Source organism: Macaca fascicularis, chromosome 2 (assembly GCF_037993035.2).
Source record: "Macaca fascicularis isolate 582-1 chromosome 2, T2T-MFA8v1.1".
Taxonomy (NCBI): domain Eukaryota; kingdom Metazoa; phylum Chordata; class Mammalia; order Primates; family Cercopithecidae; genus Macaca; species Macaca fascicularis.
The window spans coordinates 51641321-51667601 of NC_088376.1; the positions used below are offsets into that span (position 1 = coordinate 51641321).

Consider the following 26281-nt stretch of genomic DNA (forward strand, 5'->3'; position numbering starts at 1 on the left):
TACAGCATGGTATTCAGTTAACTGAACAATGATTATTTTATATAAACTGCATCAGAGACAACTGAAGATGAAAACACTACCATCCTCATATATAACTAATTTGAACTGTGCAATGACAAGAACCTACTTTAAATTTCCACGCCCATTTACAACCCCAGTACTGTAGCAGGCAACGTTAGTGTCTATTGAAAATGCCACCAGGACAGAACAATCAGAAGATATATTTAGTAGTGTGCTAACCATACAGAAAAAGATAGTATAAATAGTTTAAAAACATCTTAGGCAGGCTTACCTTTCATTTTTTTCTTTCAAAGGAATGAGGGTTTACAGAGGATTTAAATGCTTTATAGACAAGGGGAACAACTTGTACTAGAGCCAACTTATCATTATCTTCTTCATCTTCATTTATTCATCTTTCTCCTCCTCATCCTTTTCATCTTCCTCGTCTTCCTCCTCCTTCTTTTTCTTGCTTTTTTCAGAGTTAATGACTCCCTTTTTTGCTACATCAGGCTTTCCTTAGCTCAGTGTGCAACAATATCCTTTTCATATTATTCTTTCAGCTTCACAGCCTTTTTTTTTGTAAGGCTGCTTGTCATCTGCAGCAGTGTTATTTCCTATCTCTCCCAGTTTCTTTACAACATTGCTGATGGATAGGCTGAGATGTTCTGCTTTGATTTGGGGGCAATACTCAGAACAGAACAGGAAAAAGGCTGAAGGTGGCCTCTTGGGTGCATTAGGATCCTTGAACTTATTTTCCCCCTTTTAGGAGGGATATAGGTTTTCATTTCCTTTTCACGAAGGCTCTGTCTGCCGTTGCCATGTATTCAAATTTTCCTTTCTCTTTAGTAGAGAGGGTCTTCCATTTCTCTGAGTACTTTCTTAGAAAACTCTGAGAAATTGACTGAAGCATCTGGGTGCTCCTCCTGGCAAATTTGCACAAAGAATGCATATGATGACATTTTGTCTCTTGGCTTCTGAGGATCTCCTTTGCCTATGTTTGGTTATTTTTCCCCAGTGAGGCATGCAGTTGTCTAGTGCCTGACCAACTCTCACTTGTTCTAGCACTTTCTCTATGGATCTCAAAGTATGGTAATGGTTCTTTAACTTTAAAAAAAAAAAAAAATGTTGTTCGCAGATTATTGCCTCAGGTGAAATGGAACAGTCAATACTGAAACTTAAGGAAACAGCTGCCTGTCTTTCTAAGGCAGACATTGATGGTTAACTATTGTTAACAATATTAACTATTGCACAAACCCTACCATGGCCTGCAAGGAGGAAGTCTAGGGTAATTCTACCATCCATAACAACCCTGGTCAGTGAATTGGGGCTCACCTTAATGCCTCCCAGGGCTAACATGGTGTTTAGTGCATTTTGTGTGTGTGTATAACTTAGGATCCAATCTAGGACGTCTCTTTAGTCTTCTTCAATCTGGACTAGTATCTCAGCCTTTATCTTTCATAATATTGACATTTCTAGAGGGTAAAAGTCAGTTTTTGTGGAGGATGTCCCTAATTTTGGTTTGTCTCCTTGCTTCTCATGATAAACAAGTTTTTATAAAGGTTAAAGAGCCATTACCATACATTGAGATCCATAGAGAAAGTGCTAGAACATGTGAGAAAAACCTTTTCAACAAATAATAGTGGATCTACTGAATATCCATATTTTAAAAATGAATGACTCATATCTTACACTAAAGACTCATATCTTACATAAAGACCCCAAACTACAAATCTCTTATAAGAAAAAATAGGTGAATGTGTTTGAAACCTTGAGATAGGTAAAAATTCCTTTGAAAAAATGTAAAGGCATTAATTATAAAATAAAAATGTTGGTAAACAAACTTTATCAAGATTAAAAACATCTGTTGATCAAAAGATAACATTGAGAAAATAAAAATGCAAGCCACATACCGGGAAAAATATTTGGAACACATATTTCTAACACAGGACTTGTATCCATACTATATAAAGAACAGCTACAACACAAGAATTAAAGCACAACCAATTTCTTTAAAAAGGCAAAAGACTTCAATAGATGCTTCACAAAAGAAGATTTGCAAATGATCAATAAACACATGAAAAGATGTTCACCACTACCAATCATCAGGGAAATACAAGTTAAAATTAGAATTAGATACCACTTTATACTCATTAGAAATCCCAAAATTAAATACTAAAAATTACAAGGTGTTGGAGAGAACACAAAGCGACTAGATACTGATGGAAGCTTAAAATGGTACAAACCACGATGGAAAAAATGTTTAGCAGAATCTTATTGTGTTAAACCTAGATTTACACTATTGCTTAACAATTCCACTCACATGTTCACCCCCTTTAAATGAAAACATATGCCAAGTAAAGAACTTGTACAAAAATATTTATTGCAGCCTTATTAATAATAACACAAAATTGGAAACAACACAAATATCTCAACAGTAAAACAGCTAAACAAATTATGACATATCTATACAATGGAATATCACTTATTAATAAAAAGTAATAAACCAATAATGCCAACAAAGCCAAGCACAGTGGCTCATGCCTGTAATCCCAGCACTCTGGGAGGCTGAGGCAGGCAGACCACTTGATGCCAGGAGTTCAAGGCCAGCCTGGCCAACAGAGGGAAACTGTGTCTCTTCTAAAAATACAAAAATTAGCCAAGCATGGTGGTGCATTCCAGTAATCCTAGCTACTCGGGAGTCTGAGGCACAAGAATCACTTGAACCCAGGAGGTAGAGGTTGCAGTGAGCTGAGATCACACGCCACTGCACTCCCACCTGGGCGACAGAGCGAGACTCTGTCTCAAAAATAATATTAACAGTAATAATGGTAATACAAACAAAAATACTGATAAATCTCAAAAACATTATCTTGAATGATAGAAGCCAGAAACAAAGGAATATATATAGTATAATCTCATTTACATTAAGTTTAATACAGGCAAAATTAATGCATAAAGCTAGAAATTAGAGTAACATTTGCCTGAGAGGAGTACAGAAATAGACTGGAAAAGTGCACAAGGGAATTTTTTAGGGTGATGAAAATGTTCTATATCTTGTTTGAGATGTTTATTACATGGGTTTATACATTTGTCAAAATTCATCAAACTTTACACGAAAATCTGCAGAATTTATTGTATGTAATTCTCAATTCAAAATGGAAAAAAATACAAAATAGATTTTATTTAAATCTAATTTACTCCCAGGCTATTCAAGTTCTGATATCCAAATTAAATAAGTTGAATTTGAGAGTGTTTACTCTATTTCCACAGGTGTTGAGAGAGATACTCTCTCAGACTTTACACAGCTACCAAGGCAACAATGCTAGGAAAACTATTAATCAAGATATGGTAGCACCTGTTTGCAATCAGGAGAAGAAAGCAAAGAACACTCTGGATTATAAAAGCAGATGAGACCTACCCACGAGGCCTAGTCAGACACAATGTTGGCGCTCTTGGTTCTGGCAACTGTGGCCCTGGCATCTGCTCATCATGGTGGTGAGCACTTTGAAGGGTAAGTAAGCCATCTTTAATGAGCAAGTCCTTCTTCCTTGCTAGCCCCAAGATTTGGACACATCACTCAACTTAAATTTTCTGTGCTTCTACTATCTCACTATTCAGCGAGAAGGTGTTCCGTGTTAATGTTGAAGATGAAAATCACATTAACGTAATCCGCAATTTGGCCAGCACCACCCAGGTAAGTAACAATTTTGATTTGCTTCACATGTAATTTAAAATCTTAGATCGCACTGTGATTCCAACAATGGGAAAAAAATAACATGAAATATTAACTATAGCACTTTTGGTAGCAAGAAATAAAATCTTGGAAAACATTTAATGCCATAATGTCATCTATTTCTGCCTAAATTAGATTGCCATAAGCCCTGTAGCATTATAAATCCATGGTAACTTTTAAAAGAGCTGACAGAGTGACAACTGGATGAGTTGGAACTGTCACGAAGGTCACAGAACATCTAATGTGCAGTCACTTTCCTTCTAAGGCAAAAGAGAAAAATGATCAACCTGGATATTACTGAAAAACTGGGCTTTTGTCCAACTTCAAATTCATTTCCACATCCCATGTATCATCTGTCCTTTTTGATTTTCTTTCATTCCAAATCAAACAGCTTGGGTTTGCATGACCTTGATTCAGGTCCCCCTAATGATATGACATAAGGGGGAAAAAGAAGGTAAAAAGCCATGAGTGATTTTCATACTTCTCTTTTGCTTTCAAAAAACTGACATCTCTGTGCTATATTTTTTTTATCCACTATATACGAGGTGAGAACTGACATTTTAAACTGTATATATAATGTAGCAGGAAGCTATTGCCGACCACAAATACAGTAGTTCCACTTGGGCCAATGCCATTTTTTCATAAATATATAAACTAAAATAATCTGCTAGCTTATACACACACACACACACACACACACACACACACACACACGTATAGTCATTCTGTAGCTTTTAAGGCCTAGAGGAAGGAAGAAGAAGGTGGATAGTGTCATAATCACAGGCTCAGAAGTTCAGAATTGAAAGAAATATAAACTCATCTATTCTGGCGATTCACTCAAATCCAGAATTTCCTTCTGGGAAACAGCATCCGCAGTTGCTACCCCTGGTAAAACCTGTTTGAGTAATTCCGGGAATAGTTCATTTACTACTTTTTGGAATAGCCCACTTGCCTTGCAAATCATTCCAACTGTTTGCTTCCTTATTCTGAGCTGAAAACTTCTTTCTCTAACTTTGACCTGTTGGGCTTAGCTGAGCCAAATATCATGTTACCTCTAAGATTTATCTTTTTCAGGCTTTCTGTAATTTTTCTTAAAACTGGTTTACAGACTCTTGATCATTCTGCTCACCTCTAGATACAGCTCAGTCTTTCTGTCTACATTTCTTTTTTTAAATGTAGTTACCAGAATTGACAATGGACCTCCAGGTGTGCTCTGATTAATACATACTACAGGGCCGTTGCTTGCCTTCATTTGTAAAGCAGACATTTATTAATGGTGCCTAAGATTCCTTTTAGCATCTTGGGCAGTCATAGAACACTATAAGCTTATATTAAACCTGTGTTCAATCAAAACCATTAGGTAAATTTTTTTTCCTCACATGAATCACCCTCGAACAGGGTATCCCTCCTTCTGTGCTTACCTAATTGACTTTTTTCACCTATATGTAGCATTTTAGATTTACACTTTTAAGATTTATCGTGATAGCTGTTTTCAGCATGTTGAGATCTTTTAGGAGACTAATTCAGTCATCCAGGGCAATAATTCTTCCCCCTAACTTTGTATCTCCAGCGAGTTTGATAATCATGCCTGTTCAACTTTTATCCTTGTCACTGATAAAAGAAAATATTAAGTAGGTCAGGAGTCACTGAATTAGAGGCCTTCTTCATGTTTCACTCATTCAGTACATATTTATCATGAATCTCCAATGTACCAGACATAATGTTAAGCACTGAAGTGATTCGTTAACCTAGTCTCCTTGCATGAGTTTACTCAACTACCCAAACTAGTGGGGTGTTACCTAGGGGTAACTCTGCCTGACGCTTTCTGGTTTATAAAGAAAGATATCAATGCAGAGACTTCATCAAATACTTTACTAAGATCACGATTCAACATTCTACCAAGTTAGTGCTGTCATCCAAAAATAAGGTGAAGTTAATTGGGCCTGACTTATTCTTGCTTTAAACTATACTGACTCCCAGAGACCACAGCTTCCTTTTCTCAGCATTCACAATCCATCTGCTTCCAGTTTACTCTGCAGCTTTGCCAGAATCCATGCCAGGCCCCAGCAGCTCCTGCTTCTGGGCTTCACCTGTTTTCTTGTCTATAAAATCTAAAACTTGCTCCCTCTACTCCCCAGTGAGCCCTTCAAGCTCTGATTCTTCCAAGATTGCTGAGAAAGTTCTGCAATCACATCTGCAGTATTTTTTTTTAATTATCTAAAATTCAGCATTTCATAGTGGTCAAGAGCAGAGAGTCTGGACTCAGACTGCCTGGGTTCAGTTCCTAGCCCTACTACTTGTTAGTCAAACTTGGACACCTCTCTGGGTCTCAACTTCCTCATTTGTAAAATGAAGACGATAATACTATTTTATGTAGGGGATTGTTGTGAGATGTAAATGAATTAATATAGGTAAAGCACTTAGAACTTAAATAGTAAGAACTACATGTGTTTGCTGCTATTACTATCATTAGGTCTGAAATTTTGAATACAATTTATATGGCTGGTATAATCAATCACCTATGTCCTCATCTACCTTGGGCCTCAATGTTCTCTTTCCAAAGAAGGTATTTCTGCTTAAATCATAACATGAAAAACTCTTTACTTATCCTTGTGGTAATTTCATCTCTCAGTAGTAATCGAATAAACAAGGGATAGTGTAACTCTCTCTTGGAAAACACAGAAGCCAAAAAAGAGTTAAATAGGGCTTCTTTCTTTCCTCTGGCTGCAGACATCATGCTTTAGCTCCAAGCAGTTGGACCCAACATATTTCTTCTTTATTCTTTTATTTTCAACATGATTGAAATGAGATTTTTATTCTCCTTAGCAATTATGGGAACAGCATATTCTGGTCTGTAGCCTTCCTGATAAGATCATTACAAGGGCATCCAGTCTTTGTATTCATCCTTGGCCATGTGTCCTTCCTCTCAGCTTTTGAACATGTCCTTTTAAATGCTGAATATATTGGACAGATTTGTAACCACACTGTACTCCAGTAGCCCCTCTTTTCTCATCTATAATTGAATAGTAAGGATTTTATTTTATCTCCTCACAATCAGGGTTGTACTTTTTCCTTTATTGGAGGCATTCACTATAAAACCTATTCACTTTTCTCTGGACTGTCTTGAAGTCTGTGTTTCTCAAATTTAAGGTGCATTTTTCTCTATACCTAGAGTAACATGGTTACTGTCTTCCAATGTTCTTGTCATTCCTACTGTACCGGTAAGTTCCTCCCTGCTGTCTGGAATTGGGCCTTGAGTAGAAGTTGCTTTCTTTTCCAACAAAAAAGGAAAATTTCACCAAGATAAATGAAAAGCCTATCAGATGTTTGACTTATAGTCAAATGCAACATGAAGAAACAAATTCATGCAAACTTCTGAAGAAACAAAGATCCCCAACACCAATATTTATATTTTTATTGGCCAATCTTATTCCCAGAAAAATTTCAGGTTGGCATGCTACTTTATCTTGCTTTTGGGCTAGCTTTCCGAGATATTTTAGGAAGGATTCTTTAGTTGTTAGGCAGCCGACTGATTAAATTAATATAATGCTATCATTTAAAGATATCTCTTAATCATCCAATAAATGTTCTGTATGGTTCTTTGTCACATTTATAATTTTATAACTTCAGTTTTCTAACTTCATAATGTATAGTTTAATTCCCTACATCTACATCCTATATTTTACTCCATGTTTATATTTCAGACATACATCTCATTCACAAGGTCTTAGTAATTTCTGAAATTTATCACCTTATGTTATTACTTTGACTTTAATACCTGTATTCATATTTGGTGCACAGGTAAACACCTGTGAGACTATAGCATCGCTCCTGATTTCCAGCCATGTTTCTCCTAGGAAGTACCAGAGACTAACTTCAGTATAGGGGGTCTGTGTCACACACGCGGCACTCCAGAGAGTTCTATGTTGACAGATTTGCTAACTAGTTTTCTCCATATCAAACTGAAATTTTTAAGCAACCTCAGGTTAGGTCTGTAAGTTTCTGTCAAACATATTTATGAGATTTATTTGCCCCCTCTTAAAGAATCCATAATGCTCACACCGTAATCTTAAAAGTAACACTTTCTCTACATATATACATATACTCTTCTAATACTTGGCAGAGCTAGGACCAATGGGTAAGAGCTTAGGAGGATACAGATGGCAATTTTCAGTTTGATATTAGAAAGAAAACCATTTATAATCAATTAAGCTGTTCTGAAGCGGCACTAGATATACACAAGGTTCTGCTAGAACCACCACCAAGAACATCATGCAGGCATTTGATGCTTTGAGTGGAAAGCTGGCATCTTAATATAGGCTCTTCCAAAGTAGACCCCGAGACAAAGATTCAAGGGAAAGAATTTTGTCTGGGAAGCGCAGGGAGCCCTGGTAAAGAAGTGGGGAGTGCTACATAGAAGTAAAGGCAGCCAACAAAGGAAACGGTGTTAAGCCAGCTACCAGAGGACAACTGGAGGTAAACCCACAGGGAAACGCTAGGAATGTGTACAAACAACACACTTCAGAATTATTCCACCTAAGAGGTGAAGGAGTTGGAGTAGTTCAACATTCGCTATTCAGGATTATTGGTTGAACCACAAAGAGTAATTTCCTTGGTACCTCGTGTCTACCTGGAGCTGAGAATTTGACTTTTCCCAGTTCTATAGGAAAGAACCCTCAGGCACAGAGAGCAGATCTTAGCAACGGGAGTACACGGAGCACACTAAAAGGTCCCCGCAATTATGTACCAGCAGGACACTGTCAGGTCAGCTACAGATACGTGGAGGACTTTATGTGTTTTGCCAATTCTCAACCTTGTCGTCTATAATAAAGACATCCCTCCCTCTCCCACCACACCATAGAATGACAGGTGTTTATTAGGAACAAAATTCAGAGCTAAGTTTCAAAAATACGCTTTCTCTTATAATGTGCTTATCTTCATTGCCCTTCTCTCCACAATGTTGGCTAACTAGAAGTTGTCACCAGTCCCTTGCTTTCTCTGTCCTATTCTTAGCATGTCTTTATACTTCCACACTTCATTGAACCCTCTCATCCTTGACTCACTAGGTCACCTTCTACAGCCAATCCTTATCCAAACATTGATACTCTCTCCTTTCAATCCCTTTGTGACACTCACCTCACCTCATGCTTTTTTCTTCTGGAATGCCAGTATCCCTGCCTCCCATGGCCCTGACATTCCTTATGGGCCTGCTTCATGACTCACCACCTCTAAATATCTACAGTGGTTTGAAGCTTGCCAGGACAGAATATAGGTTACTGGGAGCCCCACAAGTGTATCTGAAACTGAGATGTCTTATAGTATTACCTCATCAGTTTCTGCTGCACAGCCTCTAAGTCTGCGCAGACTCCCTTCCAAGTTTCCAAGCAGTGGTCCTAAATATCACCATCAGACACGTTTCTAGCCCCAAAGCAATGTGCAAACATCTGAACAGAGATTGGCTGAGACACAGGGACAAAGAAAGACCCAATGTCAGGCTGACCTCAGACTTCTAGGCTTCCACTTAGCACAAGCAAGGAAGAGAAAAACAGACACCTACAAGACGCAGTATGTTTTAGTTAATATTTTTCCACTGAAAAGTGATACTTAAAACCACACATCCACAGATTTTTTAAAAAATGCTGTTTTGGGCTTCATATTCTCTAACGTCTCCCCTATAAAGACAAAGGCCATGTTTGATTTGCCCACTAATGTATTCCTAGTCTCAGACACAGAGCCTAGCATATCATAGGTTCTCAACAATAGTTGATGAGTAACAAAATAAATGAAAATGTCGGTACATGACTGGATCCCCAAGAGCAATTTGTTTCCAGCCACAGTGCCAATATACCCATTGTGAAAAGATATCATTTTTCTTCCTGATGTATCCACCAGAGGTCAGGGATGCTCCTGGTTCCGCATATTACTGTGACTTGCACAGAATTGAGTTCCAAGAAAAACGCATAAGTCCATTAAAAAGTAAAATAGCTTTACATTTCTCCATTAATTTTTGTAGTTCTAGTTAATTCATCATTCATCTAACACATAGATCCATTACCACAACACTACTACCCCAATAAGCTAGTGATCCAGAAAATCAATAAATAGAAAAGAACAGTTACAGAATACAACTAACTAGCATTATGGGAAATGATTATATGTTTTTTCATGTTCATTGATAATCAATCAAGGTTATATATGTATTTGTAAACAGTTTTATCAACATCTAACTGCTTGGTTCCAACCCTTGTTCACTCAAAGGAAATATTTTCAACAAATTTCATGAATGATTTGATTTTGAAAATAACTCAATTGAGTAGAGCAATAACATGCTCACAGATGATCATTCACCCATTGAATTATAGGTATCCAATATAGTTTATCTTGCCCTTTATTCAGATTGACTTCTGGAAGCCAGATTCTGTCACACAAATCAAACCTCACAGTACAGTTGACTTCCGTGTTAAAGCAGAAGATATTGTCACTGTGGAGAATGTTCTAAAGCAGAATGAACTACAACACGAGTAAGTTTATGTTTTATAAATATTAAAATTCTCTCCCATGCATGCTTTCATCTGAGCCTTTGAATAACTCTGGGAGGGTAGAAATGAGACCAAGACCATGCCTTCCCCAGGACCCCACAAATAGGTAACAGCAGAGCTGGCCCTGGATTCCAAGTCTTAAGACTTCAGTTCTGATGGATTTTGTGTTTAGCTATTGCTCTAATGAAAATGGTTTTTATTCTTGAATCCCAAGTCTTCTGCCAGATATCTGACTTGGTCCATTTTACAAGCAATGTATAGAGTACAGGCCTAACCAATGGATACTCTATTCTCAGCCAGACATAGTTTTAACCCCAAATCTTATCAGCTCTTCTTTCCAGGGTATTAGCCAGACCTATTGTGAGCTATGAGGGCTATTTATGCATTTTTAGCATAAGGATAAGTATAGAGTCAGTCTGAATGACCCTTCTGTCCTTTTTTCTCTAAAGTCCCACCACTATGTCTAATGGTAGGAGAAGGCATGGAAAGAAAGATGCAAAGAAAAGACTAGAGTAGTTGGCTAAGCTGATCCTGTCTCCCTCACTGAATACCACTTTGGTTCATCTAGGTCTTTCATGACAAGAATGTCTTCCTAAGTAAAGGCAATTGTCCATTTGCTGATCCAACAAATCAATATTGAATGTCTACATGTATCAAGTTCCAATAAGGACAGATATGGCCTCACATCCTTTAGGGGAAAACAGACTTTAAATAAGGAATTGTGGTAGTATTTAATAGATGGTAAGAAGAGTAAAGAGCTGGAGTTCAGAAGAATAGACCAAGTCTAGGGGTCAGGGAGGGCTGTCCTAGGAAATGATTCTTCAGCTGAGAACTGAAAGATGAGTAGGAGTTGATTAGCCAGACAAAGACGAGGAAAAAAACCATACTTTAGGCAGAGAACAGACCATATGCTAGGGCTTAGAAGCGCGAGAGACCATGCTAACCCAGGACATTTGCATAAGAGGGAAGGAAGAAACAAGGTCTCTAGTACAAAGCAGAGGTCCTCTTCCAGTGGGTGGATTAGGCAGGAACAAAGACAAAGTCTTGGGCTCTGGTCCTGAACATTCGAATGTTTATCCAGCAATCCCCCATCACAAACTCAAGTCTTCATTATGTTTTGGAAAAATGTAACCTATATAATTTTAACAGAAATTTTTCTTGTTTTTCACATCGTAAAAATGTAAAAGAATAGTATCTGTGCCAGTGAAGATGTCAGAATTGTCACCTATAAAATCTGCACCTCCATTAGAGAAGTGGTGTAGCATAGTGCAACAAGTAAAGGCTTTGGGGAAAAAACAGACCAGATTCTAATCCTGGCTTTGCACATTGCTGTGTGGTTGTGGGTAATTTGCTCAACCTTTCTGAGCTTCAGCTTTCTTATCCATAAAATGAAGACATAATGCCTCTTTCAAAGGGCTGTTGTAAAAATAAAACAAAACAATACATAAATAAATTACAACTGGTATTATATTGCTGAGAATGCTACTATGGTTTACTGTTGTACAAAGAGGGAGATTATACATTTTTTAAGAGTCTACAGAAACTGCTATGTTTAACCCCATTATCATGCCTCACAAAGCTTAGTTATGTGCTTTCTGCCTGAGGGAAGTGTCAAAATGTGACCTTAAGAATTGACTGTCTTTTTACAACACAGATATAATCTAGTAAGTCTCAAAATGTGATTAAGACTCATGTCTATAACATTTTGCTCTTTTTATTATACTGAAAAGGACATCTAAAATTCTAGTCCTTGGAGCCTTCAGAAGCATTCAAAAAGATCAGTTTCTTTGTAATTCTTTAAGAAAAACAAAGATCAGTGACCATAGATTAACTCTAGCTACCTGAATGATGTCTTAATTCTACCCTTATCACAAAACAGTAAAATGGTTTCTGATAGAATTTCAATCTCTATTTATAATCGGATAGAAAATTCCCTTTCCTTTTTAGTGGTGAACTTTTTGGGAATTGTGTATGAATGTTGTCTCATCTAGAACATAGGACATCCCCTGAGGGCTAAGAGCTTGTTAATTTTTGCTTCTCTGTTCACTGCTTAGCACATTTGTAGCGTATAATTTTTGAAATATTAAATAATAATGAGTCCCTGGAAATCCTGGAGAAGCATACCAGCAATATCCTTGCTGGGGTTGCAAACAGTCCCTGTGCATCCCATTATTACCTCATATGGTAACTAACTTGCATTTAGACGATTTCCTGCTGGCAAAAATTTGCAGTAGTGTTTGTATATAACAAGAACCATCCGCTGCACACAAGTTCTACCAAAATAACTTCTCAGATTTTTCAGTGTTTCCAACCCTCTTCACCAAGACCTGTATTATTTGGCAGCTTTAATCAGATCCTAAATTATCATAGGAAAAAAATCAAAATGTGTGCAAAAGAAAGATAACTGTAGTTTTAAATGCCAAAGTTTCACCCTTAGTAACAGAAAGACTAGAAATCAGATAGTGTAAATTTCCAACTTATGGTTATGAAGCTAAGTTGACAGAACCTTTAGGTGGCCTGCCCTCCATGGAATTCCTTGCTACAGACTGTAAAAGATTGCCTTTGCCCTACTTGATCCAGGGAGACTGACTGTTGCTCAAACATATATCAGCATTTTTCTGCATATTTCAGAGGTATACAGGAAGGTGTCCTAGGATAGCAATAGGCACGTAGTAATGTTCTTTAATAGCAGTGGGCACAAAATCCAGGTACTGATCAAATATTCCATTTTCCAGACATCTGAAAGGGGGATAAAACTGAGTCATGTCTTTCTTTACTTCTCAGACATTGCATTCCTTGCTTTTTTGGGAGTCCCAGTTATCTAATTTGCTTGCGTGTTTAAAAAAAGAAAAAAAAAAAAGGAGAAGTTGGATGGCACTATAAAACGAGCATATAAAAGTATAAAACACTATACATGCTTCTCTATTTTGGAGCTGTGAGGCATTGTTTTAATCTTCTAGAATGGAAGCTCATTATTTAGTAATAATATTTTGTAATATAGCTAAAGTAGTACTTTGTCCTAAATCTAATAAAATCAAATAACCACAGGACTGGGAAGGATTATTTGAGGTCAGTCCCCCACCTTCAAGCAAAAGTCAGCACCACATTTCAACCGCGCTCTGATGCTCTTTTGCAAGTTACTAGAGGATATTTTTACTCTTGGGTGTCATCTTCAATTTAACTAACTGGTTTTTTATGCTTCTTTGTCCTGGATATTGATGAAAATGTTTAATATTTAACATAGTAATAACTCCAACAGAATGTCTCTTAGTACCAAACGAAATGCCAGCCTCCACACAGTCACCGATCCTCCTAAATAATTTAAACTCAGCCGGTCGCGGTGGCTCACGCCTGTAATCCCAGCACCTTCGGAGGCCGAGGCAGGTGGATCATGAGGTCAGGAGATCAAGACCATCCTGGCTAACACAGTGAAACCCCGTGTCTACTAAAAATACAACAAATTAGCCAGGTGCGGTGGCGGGTGCCTGTAGTCCCAGCTACTTGGGAGGCTGAGGCAAGAGAATGGCGTGAACTTGGGAAGCGGAGCTTGCAGTGAGCCGTGATTGCACCACTGCACGCCAGCCTGGGTGACAGAACGAGACTCCATCTCAAAAATAAATAAATAAATAAATAAATAATTTGAACTAAAGGGTTGGGTACAGGTAAGAGGATAGCAATATGTCTGGAAGCTTTGAAATGAAAGAGGATGTCATTTTCTGGTTCCTCTTGGATTTTTTTTTTTTCATTCCGAGAAGCTCATCCTTACTAGGTAAGATTTGTTCTTTCACATTATGATATCGAGACATAATTGTCTTCTTAGCAGTTTCTGTCGGTTGATTTTTTGTTGTCGTTGTTTCCAGGTTTTTGTCTTGCTTGGCTTGCTTTGTTTTGGTTTGGTTAGTCTGTTTTTAGTTTTTTGTTATCCTTGAATATCATTTTCCTGAACTATCTATTTTTTAGTTTTCCTCCACGTTTTCCTGAGTTATGACAGTGGTAACTGGCAAATTTTTATTTTTTTCATAAACTTGGAAGACATGTATGTAAATGACTAAGGCTTATGGATTGGAATCAAGCCACAGCATTTTGGAATTGAAAAGGATGTTGAATATTTACTAATCAAATGACCCCATTCTAAAACTTATGACATTAAGGTCCAGGGATCAGATGACTTTTCTAAAGCCAATTTATGAGTTGGGCAAAACTATGACCTTGATCTTTTGATTCCTTATTCATGATTCCTTCTACTTCCACCCTATTCCTTAACAATTCAATTGGGGTAGTGAATGTAATTGGGGTAGTGAATATAGTGCTGACTAAAATCACTGTTCCTAACTATAGCAGACTGACTGACGTTCCCCAAAAAACTCTATATCCTAATCCCCAGAACATCTGAATATGTCATGTTTATCACAAAGAGGAATTAAGGTTATAGACGGAATTAAGGTTCCTAATCTGCTGATGCTAAAATAGGGAGATTATTCTGGATTGTCCTATAGGTCCACTGTAATCATGGATCTTTAAAGTGAAAGAGAGAGGGAGAAGAGGTCACAGTGATTGGACGTGAGGACTTTATCTGCTGTTGGAGCCTTGAAAGTGGAGAAAAGGGTATGGCCAAGGAATGCAGGTGACCTCTCAGAACGAGAAAGGGCAAAGAATTAGATTCTCCCCTAGAGCTTCCCTCTTGATACCTCTTTTTTAGCCACACCTCATTTTTATCCCAGTGAGACTTATGTTGGAATTCTAACCTACAGAAGTATAAAATAATAAATTTTATATATTTTAAACCACTAAGTCTGTGGCAACTGACAGCAGCCATAGAAAACTAATACACTCACAAAGCATTGGCAGCTGTTCAATAGAAAATGATTTTCCATGGAATAACTTCTAAAATCTGCATTTTTTCCTTTTTAATTACTACCTTAAGACAGTTAAGACCTTAAGAAAGTGTTTGTCTTTTGCTAGGAAACAGATCCCGTTTAGTATTAATTTATTACACTTTCCAAAAACAGACGCAAGTTCATACCCAAGTTCACCAGTTGAAGGAGTGACCAGGAGGAAGGTTCAGAGGATGTCCCTGACATACTTCATCAGAATGTCCTTGGGGCAGCCAGAGGAGAAGCAGACTTTTGATGTGTGTCTGCAATTCTCTGTATGTCAGATAAAATCATTTCAAGGTTTAACTGGATAATAGAAATTTCTGCAAAGTGGCCTCTGTCTGTAATATTCACAGTACTGTGATCAAGGATACTAATGATCATAAACTTTTCTCTCTTCCAAGCATACTTTTCACTCAAAGTAGAAAGGGAAGTGAAGTCACACACACACACATATCTTCAGACTGGCCTCAGATTGGAAACTATCACCTGAACAATTCATTTATCTAAACAGGTAGGCCTCAAAGGTTTCTGTTACCACTTTTCATATTACCTTGCTACAGAGCCATTATTAGATTACTTAGACCACCCAAAAGACAAGCAAATAGAAACTAGTTCTTTAAACCCATTCTTCTTTTACCTAGTAAATCTTCAGCTTGTTAATATTTCTGAATTTCCAGACAAGATCTTTTTCTCAGAACCTAGAGACAGTTCCAAAGTGACAACTCCTCCCATTTACCCAGAATTGAGTAGCTCTCTGGAACACAAGACTTTTAGTTCTAAATTCAGAAAAGTCCTGAGGAAGAAAGACCATAGATAGGCTTCGAGTACATACTGTTGTGTGGAAACCCAAGGCCCTGACCCAAAATGTCCCAGGTACCACGGGCAACCATTTTCCAAGTTTAAGGTTCACAGATAGTCAAATACCTGAGGTTTGGGCTGAGGAAGTTCCTATTTTGCTTGCACTCTCCAGTATCCTTCTTCGTGACTTACTCACTCTTTACGATCAGTAACAGAATCTCCCTGGAGCAGCTGAAGGTCATCAGGAAGAACCAGAGGACAACATGAGAATTTATGGAGAGTGCACTGTGCCATCTGCTAAAGCAGCGGCTCTGGGGCTTTATGTGTGTTCACTGGGGAAAAATACACTTATATTCATAGGAACACCCACTTTGGTTCGTTGCAGGGTACTGATAAGCAACCTGAGAAATGTGGTGGAGGCTCAGTTTGATAGCCGGGTTCGTGCAACAGGACACAGTTATGTGAAGTACAACAAGTGGGAAACGGTATGATGTGCACATGATTTAGACAGATATTACTTTGGGAATTGAACCAAGAATGCCACACTGATCTACAAATGATTCCATTTGGTAGATAGAGGCTTGGACTCAACAAGTCGCCACTGAGAATCCAGCCCTCATCTCTCGCAGTGTTATCGGAACCACATTTGAGGGACGTGATATTTACCTCCTCAAGGTAATCATTTTTAACCATGACCTTGCCATGTCTGAGGGCTTTAAATCAATGAATTCTAACATATGAACATCTGTTTCACAGACATGCTTATCCCAAACATTGTTATAACTCTTTCCTGCCTACAACCCCGAGGGAACCAGATTCCCCAGCTTCTTTTATCATATGTGGATTTTTAAATCATTATTTTGATTTATTCAAAAGGAAAAATGCAATAAAATAAGAGAAGACCTATAAATTTAACCACATTCCTGTAAGCAATGTAAATGATTATCTACCTTGATGAAATTCTTCTTTCCCAGCTGTCGTTTGCAAATCCATTTGCTAAAGAGGTTCATAAACTTCATGTCTATCAGACAACATTACAAAGCATATCAACAATTTGTTTCTGTCATTTTCTAACACCATTTTTGTCATGTAATTCTAATGAAGGAAATAAAAAGACAAGGAATAAGTGAGAGAGTAGTAAAAATTCTTACAAGATTAGCAATAATCATGATTACTTCTAATTACTCATCCAGTTGTCTTGGTCATGTCACCTAATAACAGTAGCTGAAAATAACCTCCACATGAGTACAATTAAGCAGGGTAATCAAGCATCATCTGAAAATATGAGCTTGTCAAGCTTAATAAAAGTAATAAACAGCCATATAAGCTTTCAGCTCAAACATTGTGAGTCTAGAAGCGAGAACATACTGTGTTAGTATTATATTTTAATTTAATCATGGGATCCAGTTCTTGCTGCTGTTGGGTTTCACTTGTTGAGTCTCAAGCCCAGACAGGTAGTGGAGGTTAACCCCTGAATGTCCTATGATGAATCATGGTTTTCCTTTTCCTTTTGTTTGCAATAGGTTGGCAAAGCTGGACAAAATAAGCCTGCCATTTTCATAGACTGTGGTTTCCATGCCAGAGAGTGGATTTCTCCTGCATTTTGCCAGTGGTTTGTAAGAGAGGTCAGTGTGTAGAGTGGTTTTTGGCAAAGAGAAATGTATGTTTTAATTTTCAATTAATTCCTTAAAACCTAGAGAGAATAATAACACAGAAAAAAATCCACAATTACAAGTTCCCAATTTTGGAAACTAGTTTCAACTTCCACCAACAGACCTTTATAAGGCAAGATTTTAAACAGAAAATTCTATTTATGGGCCAGGTGCAGTGGTTCATGCCTATAACCCTAGCACTTTGGGAGGCCGAGACAGCTGGATTGCTTGGGCCCAGGAATTGGAGACCAGCCTGCGCAACATGGTGAAACCTCATCTCCAAAAAAAAAAACAAAAAAAAATGTATTTATTTGAATTTCATTCATCTGAACTTTCTCACCCACATTTGGTAGAGAGTCCAACAGCTAGTATAGTGGTTGGTCATGTAAAACCTAATGGTTGTGGTTAAACCAATTGGATCATTATCTCCTGGCTAATAATAATTGTTTACTTCAGAAGAAAAGAAAACAGTGCATAGTAGTCCTTACTCTAAATGATACTGTTTTTCATGCCTTATCATTCTAGTAACAAGATATATGTATAAGCCTTTTAAAAACAAGTTTTAAAATATGCATAAGTCTGTACTGATATGCATAGACGATTCAATAAATAAAAGAGAGGCAAAGAACAACTCCTTCTTGCAGAAGAATTACAACTAATATATGTACAAAGAATGAGCAAAACATAAAATCATCACTAGAACACCACAGCAATAATCATGTCAGGCAAATCCACGATGTATATAAAATTAGTGGGTAAAAGTTTAGGGAGAAACAGGATATTTGTACAGTCTCAAAGTTATCTCCTCCCAAAAATGTATTCATTATAAAGGGAAGACTTACAGTGGATAAACCTAGCAGAAGGAACTACCTTAACAAGTGATCAAGGTTGACATCACCAGTAATAAATAAGACATATCAATATCATGTACCTTCAGATATTATTCAGTGAAAAGACATATCACATGGTGATATGTGGCATTCTTCCTTAAAATAAGTGACCTCCCTTCAATCATAAACAAAATTTAATTTTGAAAAATAATTTAGACAAACTCAAAGTAAGGGGCATTCTGCAAAATAACCTGACCAGAACTCTTCAACAGTATTAAAGTCATAAAACACAAAAAGACTGAAGACCTGTCACAGATCAGAGGAGACAATGGAGACAAGACAAATAAAGGCAATGTAGGATCCCAGATTGAAAACGAGAATGGAAAAAGGATATTAGTGGATAAACTTGTGAAATCTGAATAAAGTCTATAAATTAGTTTATAGTATTGTATCACTGTTAATTTCTTCACTTTGAAAATTATACCATGGGTATGTAAGATGGTAACATTCAGGAAGCTGGATGACAGGTATATGGGAACTACTTTTGCAATTCTTCTGTAAGTCTAAAATTATTTCAAATTTAAAAGTTGAAAACATTGAAGTGCTTTAAATGTGTAAGAATATTATCATATACAACATAATTTTTGTGTGAAGCACTTCCGTATATATTTGTTATATAGTCTTGGTTTCTAGACATTATGTATCAGATTGGCATCACTTAGCTTCACTATGTAGCTCACCGTCTGCCTTTTAGAAGAAGATAACTGGACCTTAGAATGAAATTTTACTATTTTTCCAATTTGCAGATCATTAAAAGAACATGATTGTATAGCTCCTGTAACCTAAAAAGCACATGCTTGATCATGTAATATTGTAATTAATTTATATATATATAAAAAATTACTAATAGTATATAAAAACTGTTCACACATAGAAGTCTAATCTATTTTAAAGTTTATTCAAGTAAGCCTAGGGAAGGGTTGAATTTAAGTTTAGTATGATGCTGGATCAGAGGGACCATGACTAAGGGAACTTATTAAATGGGCATGATGTCCCTCATTCATAGATAAATGTCTACATTACTTAACAGGGACAACAGGATTGTCCCTTCTTGAGAAAGACAACAAAGGAAACTCCCATCACTATGCAGCTTGGGGTGTTGGTGAGAGCCTCCCCAAAGTCCCTGAGTGTGAGCTTATTATGAGAGGCATTCTCATTATCTTGTTATATTGGACATTCCCTCTAGTGAGATCATCTACAGGAGGTTTCATAGAAAAGAAATACATTTCTAAATGACATTATTAGGTACACGCAGAGCTATCCACAGAACTTCTTACCAGAACTAGGTCTTACACTTACACCTTAGTAACTTTGAAAAAAGCTATTGTAGTTGTTATCTGAAAAGAAATGAGTATATATGTTCTTCAGAAGTCTTTAATTAAATAAGTTTCTCATTAAAGTAAAAAGTTAAAATAAGAAGGATGCAATAGAAATATCCTGGAAGCAGAGAAGAATTACAAATAACAATTATAAATAAAAATATTAAGTATTGGTAGTAATTTGCTGATTGCTTTTTAAATATTAATATTGTCCATCCTCAATAGGAAATACTGTTTTTGTTACCAAAGTTAACATTCAACAGTCTTTGTAAATTTTAACAGCATTATATGTTCCATTTTTCCATGACATTCCTCTTCATAATTCACATGCAGGCTGTTCGTACCTATGGAAGTGAGATCCAAATAACAGAGCTTCTCAACAAGTTAGACTTTTATATCCTGCCTGTGCTCAATATCGACGGCTACATCTACACCTGGACCAAGGTATATGCAACAATACTGAGAGAGGCTGATTAAATTAAAACCAACCTCTCTCTGTTATATTTGTCCTAACCATATAGTCCACTTTCAGAGCCGATTTTGGAGAAAGACTCGCTCCACCCATGCTGGATCTAGCTGCATTGGCACAGACCCCAACAGAAATTTTGATGCTGGTTGGTGCGGTAAGTATCAGGCTAACCATTTTGCATCTATCCATTGAAAAACATAACAGGAAAAATAAGAAAACACAATAGTGTCTAAAATAAAAAAAACTGCAAAGTTTTATATTTTAAAGTTCTAACTTTCTAAAAGCACCAAAAAAAAAAAATTTAATTCAATTAACTAAAACATATTGAGAACTCTGTTGTGTTCCCAGCTGTGCTAGATGCTGAAAATATAAGGCTGAACAAACCAGACATAATCCTACTACTCATGGAATGTATAGTCTAGAGGGGGAGACAGCCATTAAATAAGTCATTATTTACATAAAATTGTAATGCAATTAAGAATGATCATACTAAAAATGTTTTCATGGATATTAGCTTGTCCCCTGCTTATTAATATATACTATATTGATACTACACTATATTGATACTACACGGAGACACATTGGTGATTCCACGTGCAACTTTTTACCACGTTAGCTTAAAAACATACCATCCTAATCCTGTGATTAAATGGATATTTTACTACATAATATATACATAATAGGGACAACTATAAGGCCTCCTTGATTAGGACTCCTATGAAAACAACTTTCTAATTTGAAAGTTTAAAACATCCTCACAAGAACCTTATTAGGTGATCCTTGCCATTAACATCACATGTTTTTCCAGAAATTGGAGCCTCTCGAAACCCCTGTGATGAAACTTACTGTGGACCTGCTGCAGAGTCTGAAAAGGAGACCAAAGCCCTGGCTGATTTCATCCGCAACAACCTCTCTTCCATCAAGGCATATCTGACAATCCACTCGTACTCCCAAATGTTAATCTACCCTTACTCATATGCTTACAAACTCGGTGAGAACAATGTTGAGTTGGTAAGTAGCAAAATAGTAGGTATGATATTTTACTGCTGAGATTTTTTAAATTCTAATCCTAAAAAAAAAAAAAATCATTATAAGAACACTTTCTGCAAGTCCCTTTATTGATTTTTTGGTAGTAGAATTGAAAAACTTATTACAGATGTATAAGGAATCTGGAGTTGGCTAAAAGAAATATGATTTTCATACAGGAAATTGTTCCCCACATGTGATTTATTGACTAATCTTCAAAATGACAATAGTTCCATTTCCTCTGGCTTCACCACAATACTGACTTACATGATGATTTCAGATGCATTTGAGATAATCAACAAAGTTGCTTGATCACATACCTATTTTTTTTCAGTCAGTTTTGTCAAGCTGCCCTGAGCTGAATTTGACACAGATCCAGAGCATAGCAGAGCATAGCAGATGTCATTAGGAATTTGTCACACTTGGGTGATATCAGGTTTAGTCATTAAATACTAAAACTGTTTATTTCACTTTTTGATTGGGTGAGACTCAAAAGTAAATCAATCAATGAACAAATAATGTGAATGAGTCTTTACCACATACAGGGCATAAAGCAAAGAAATTTAAGAATCTCTGACATCAAAAAAACTAGCAATCTTATTGAACAATCAAGACATAATCACTTGAGCAGTTAAATAATGAGTTTTCTCATTGAGAAATATCACATGTCAATGAATAATTTTTTAAAAAAGCATGTTTGAATCTTTCAAACAATATTTCATTAATTTGTGAAACATCTGGCTGCCAGAAGTTGGCACCAATAAACTAAAAGAGCAAATATAAGATTTAAAGCATTTGAGTTACGCCAAAAAAAAAAAAAAGTGTATTCCACTTAGACAATGACATGCATATTTGGCTTACCTAAATGAATAAATTTGAAGACCCAGTAACTTTAAAACTGAAAAATGTTGTTTTATACTTTCAGAATCAGTCTTTCAGAGACCAAATAAAATATGTAATGCTGTAAATATTTTGAGAACAAATCAGAAAAATAACCCCATCTCCTAGAAAATTGATAGCTAATAGTTGGATGGGCCCTTTTCTTTAAAAAAAAAATACAATTTTTCAAAAAGCTTTTCATTTTTCCCCATCCGTGGCCAATATATAGAAGTTAGCACCGCTAAGCATTTCAGTTTTTCACTTAAGCTCAGGCTGTCTGTGTTGCCAGTGGGCACTCACAGTCTTGCTGTCCCAGAGATGGGTGTGGTTGGCTCCTCATTTCTGTCCAAAATTTCTGGCCACCAGAAAAGGGGATGTGGGGGTATGTAGTTTGTATAACTCATGTAAATATATTTAAGTTGTGCCATATCAGAAGAGAAAAAGCCAAAGCCATAGCTACATACTAATGAGTTAATAATTAAAATATAAAAATTAAAATTACAAAACACATTGAGAGTAGCAATAACATATATATCCAGTTTGCTTCAGTATCAACTAGTTTTACACATAAATACTAAAAGACTAACACTAACAGAATAAACCTTAAAGTGTTCCTGGAAGCTGAGCTGCCAAAGTTTTCTTATTCAGTACATTTCCTATTCAAGGAATAAGTGTAAGCCCTTTTAGTGATGAGACAGCTTTGTTGCCACTAGTTGTATACAATAACAACGAGAATCTGGGCTACCCTAAAAGTCTCCAAATCATCCTTAAAAAAAAAAAAAGGTAAGTAAGTCCTGCCTCTAGAATATTATGAATAATTTTTGCTACTTCCTAAGGGAATTTTCTCCAGCAAAAGAAGCAAGCCTCAGAGTTAGCAGTTTTAATGGGCCAATTCACATGTGCGCCAAATGGTGTAAAACTGTTCCAACAGAACGTGAGTCACTGATACTCTTCCCTAAGAGTCACTTCTTTGTTTAAAGTCAAGGAGAGGTAATAGTAAAAGAGATACTATTCAAAATCCTGTCCTCCAAAATTGTTGTTAAATTCTAATTGCCAATGAAGTATAATAAGTAGAATTCTACCAAAGTAAAATGTTCATAATCTATTCTCAAAAGGAGAAAAAGCACAAGCCACAAAATAATCTTATTTTGGATGCTTGTTTCTACACACACAAAACTAAAAAGTTCAAATAAAAGTACATGCCACTTTTATCTTTACCAGAGTACAAGACAGGTGACTAAAATGCATAAATTGAATTTGATATATCAGACTCATTGATTTAAAAACTTTTAATTTCCAATAATTTTCTCTATTGATTAAGCTTTCCTCTAGTATCTTAAAAGAAACACTCAAATGCCACTAGTAAGTGGCATGCTACTTAAGGTGACTGTTATTTGATTATCTGATTCATTTGGTGTCTGAATTTAGTTTAGCACACCAAAGCAACTTTAATATTTTGAGTAGCTAGAGATCCTTCCAACTTTTTCTTGTATGGTAGAATTCCAATTTACTTACTTCCAAAGCACATTTTGCTAAAACAAGCTCATTAACTATAGTGCAATTACAAATATACGTATAGACAAAAAAGAATATGACTCTCTCAAAAATATCAATCTTAACATTTTTAGTTTTTATTTGCAATGAGGATTTCAAGGGGAAAAAAATAAGCCTTGGTCTAGAAAAGTTAATTTTCCACCCAAATCTAGTGCCTCCATATTAATTCTTACATAGAGAAATGTGACTCTGCTGCAGAAAACAAAAGGTAGTAAAACATTAGGAAGATGAATTCTTGCGTCATACCACATTAAAATTCAAAGGAAACAATGAGGACTTATACAGCATTCTGCCAAGTCATTGGTATACATGGGATTTCTATTTTTCTTTATATCTATAAAATTATTATTATATTTATAGCAAAAAATATATATGTTTCAATGACAATAAGACTAGACTAAAGGAAATTATCTTGTCCTTATGTTAGCATTTTCAGCCCAAACTTAGGACATCCCATAAGCAGCAGTCCTTTGATATCTGAGTCATGACAAAAATTTATGTGGCTTCATTTCTGAATGATTTTACATGTAGCTTGCCTAATAATTGCTCACATCGTAAGACAACCTTCCGAAGAAAGAAGGGCAGAGATAAGAATGCAAAAGACCAATGAAGTAAAGAACAGGAAAAGTATTATATGGATTGCAGAGAAGACTACTAGAAAAGATATGTTTAGCAGAGCAGAAGGGAGATGGAATAACAAGAATATCTCACACATATAATGCTTTCCCATTTGCAAACTGATTTTACTCATACTATATTGTTTAAAGCAAGAATACAAAGTGCACTCTGAGCTTCTAATGGCCTCATAAACCGTCCAGTCTCTCAGTGTAGACCTCTTTAATATAAAGTGGCCACTACCGTCAAAGGAAGTTTTAAGACTTAGAAGAAAAACAATGAATTTAGATTTCCAAAATTCTAAAGGACAATGAAATATTGAATTCTGTGACCTTGTTATTGTCAGAGAAATTAAAACTGGGATAAAAGCCTTTCAAACCTAACCAAATGACTGCACTTATTGGGCAGGAAGAAGCACCCAATCTTTGGTACACCTCCTGCAAAGTTGTCTACATGACACTGTTAATAATAACAATAATAATAATAATACAACTTCAAAGTGAAAAATGGGAAGCCAGAAGAATATCCAGCCAACAAGTATCTTGTCCCTCTCCACAGATTAACAACGTGGAAAGCAGAGTGCACTACACAAAGGTGCCAATCCAGGGCATGAGTCTCGCACCATTTCTCTGCATTAGAAGCACAGAATGTTATGCCTAGAAAAGTCTTAGAAATTCTCTGGTCTGTTTCTCATTTTCCACCTGAGGTATGGAAGGCTTGGTGAAGCCAACACTAGTAGTCAGGGTAGCCCTGGGTCTAAAGCTACTGGCTCCTGAAGAATCTTCTAGGCTGCCTCAATTTCCAAAGACACACAGACACATATTTAAGTGGGTACATTCTATGGTGGTACCCCATAGAACTGCTTTGCAGAAGAACATTCATCAGAAAGTCTTTCATCCCACACAGTACATCATAATTTCCTCTGCCTCTGGACATTACTAAAGATGTACTCTGGTTAGCTGAGATGACTAACTTCTAATGGCCTAGTCTTTATGATTCTGGCCCATTCTTTTGAGAGATATATATATTCATTAACCAGGAAAAAGATAACAGTAACCAGAAGAAGAAATATGACAGACTTTCTAAAAAATTATTAAATGTGAACAAAAGATAGAAAGCTACTTCTAAATTCTAACACCTTCCAGTCCAGTGGCACCTCACTCACTGCCTCTTAATTGAAGTTTTAATTAAGGCATTACTAAGACACAAGTCCCCTGCTCTCCTCAAGAATGTGAGTATAATGCAAGATTATGGTTAAAGATAAACCTAAAAATCAGAGGGAAAACTATTGTGATTAGAAGGCGAACAGTTGCCGGGCTATGCACACATCCAAGCACATCACCCATCACAGCTGCTCCATGTCCCTAATAGCAAGAGTAGCAAGCCACAATTCTGCTTTCAGGTGTGCTTATCAGCGGCTCAGGTGAACAGAGCTTTAGACACAAAATATCTGCTGCAGGAATTTTCTCCAAATTTATACTCTCACTTAAAAGACAAAAACTTTAAATGATAAACTCAGAATTTATTTAAGAAACTAGTTGCTTATTCACCATTATGCTCTTTAAGGGACTTCTTGGCCTGATAAAATTCTCCTACTAGGCCTGGTCAGTACATGGCTTATCAATCATCAAAAATTTCATAGCCAGGCCTGGTGGCTCATGCCTGTAATCCCAGCACTTTGGGAGGCCGATGCAGGAGGATCACTTGTGGTCAGGAATTTGAGACCAGCCTGGCCAACATGGTGAAACCTCTTCCCTACCAAAAATACAAAAATTTGGCTGGATGTGGTGGCACACGCCTGTAGTCCCAGCTCCTCGGGTGGCTGAGGCATGAGAATCATTTGAACCCGGGAGGCAGAGGTTGCAGTGAGCCAAGATCATGCCACTGCACTCCAACCTGGGTAACAGAGCAAGACCCCGTCGCGGAAGGA

At 36.7% G+C, this 26281-nt stretch overlaps 1 protein-coding gene across 1 annotated transcript in view; it reads left to right on the forward strand.

Annotated features, from left to right (window-relative positions):
* The first annotated feature begins 3425 nt into the window (after positions 1–3425).
* CPB1 (carboxypeptidase B1) overlaps positions 3426–26281 on the forward strand; it is a 31649-nt gene continuing 8793 nt past the window's right edge. The window contains exons 1-9 of the mRNA XM_005546051.5: positions 3426–3511; positions 3619–3694; positions 10130–10254; positions 16333–16432; positions 16521–16622; positions 17471–17572; positions 20142–20252; positions 20341–20431; positions 21086–21288. Of these exons, the coding sequence (XP_005546108.2) occupies positions 3441–3511; positions 3619–3694; positions 10130–10254; positions 16333–16432; positions 16521–16622; positions 17471–17572; positions 20142–20252; positions 20341–20431; positions 21086–21288 (981 nt within the window). The 5' untranslated portion in view covers positions 3426–3440. The remainder of the gene's footprint in view (positions 3512–3618; positions 3695–10129; positions 10255–16332; positions 16433–16520; positions 16623–17470; positions 17573–20141; positions 20253–20340; positions 20432–21085; positions 21289–26281) is intronic.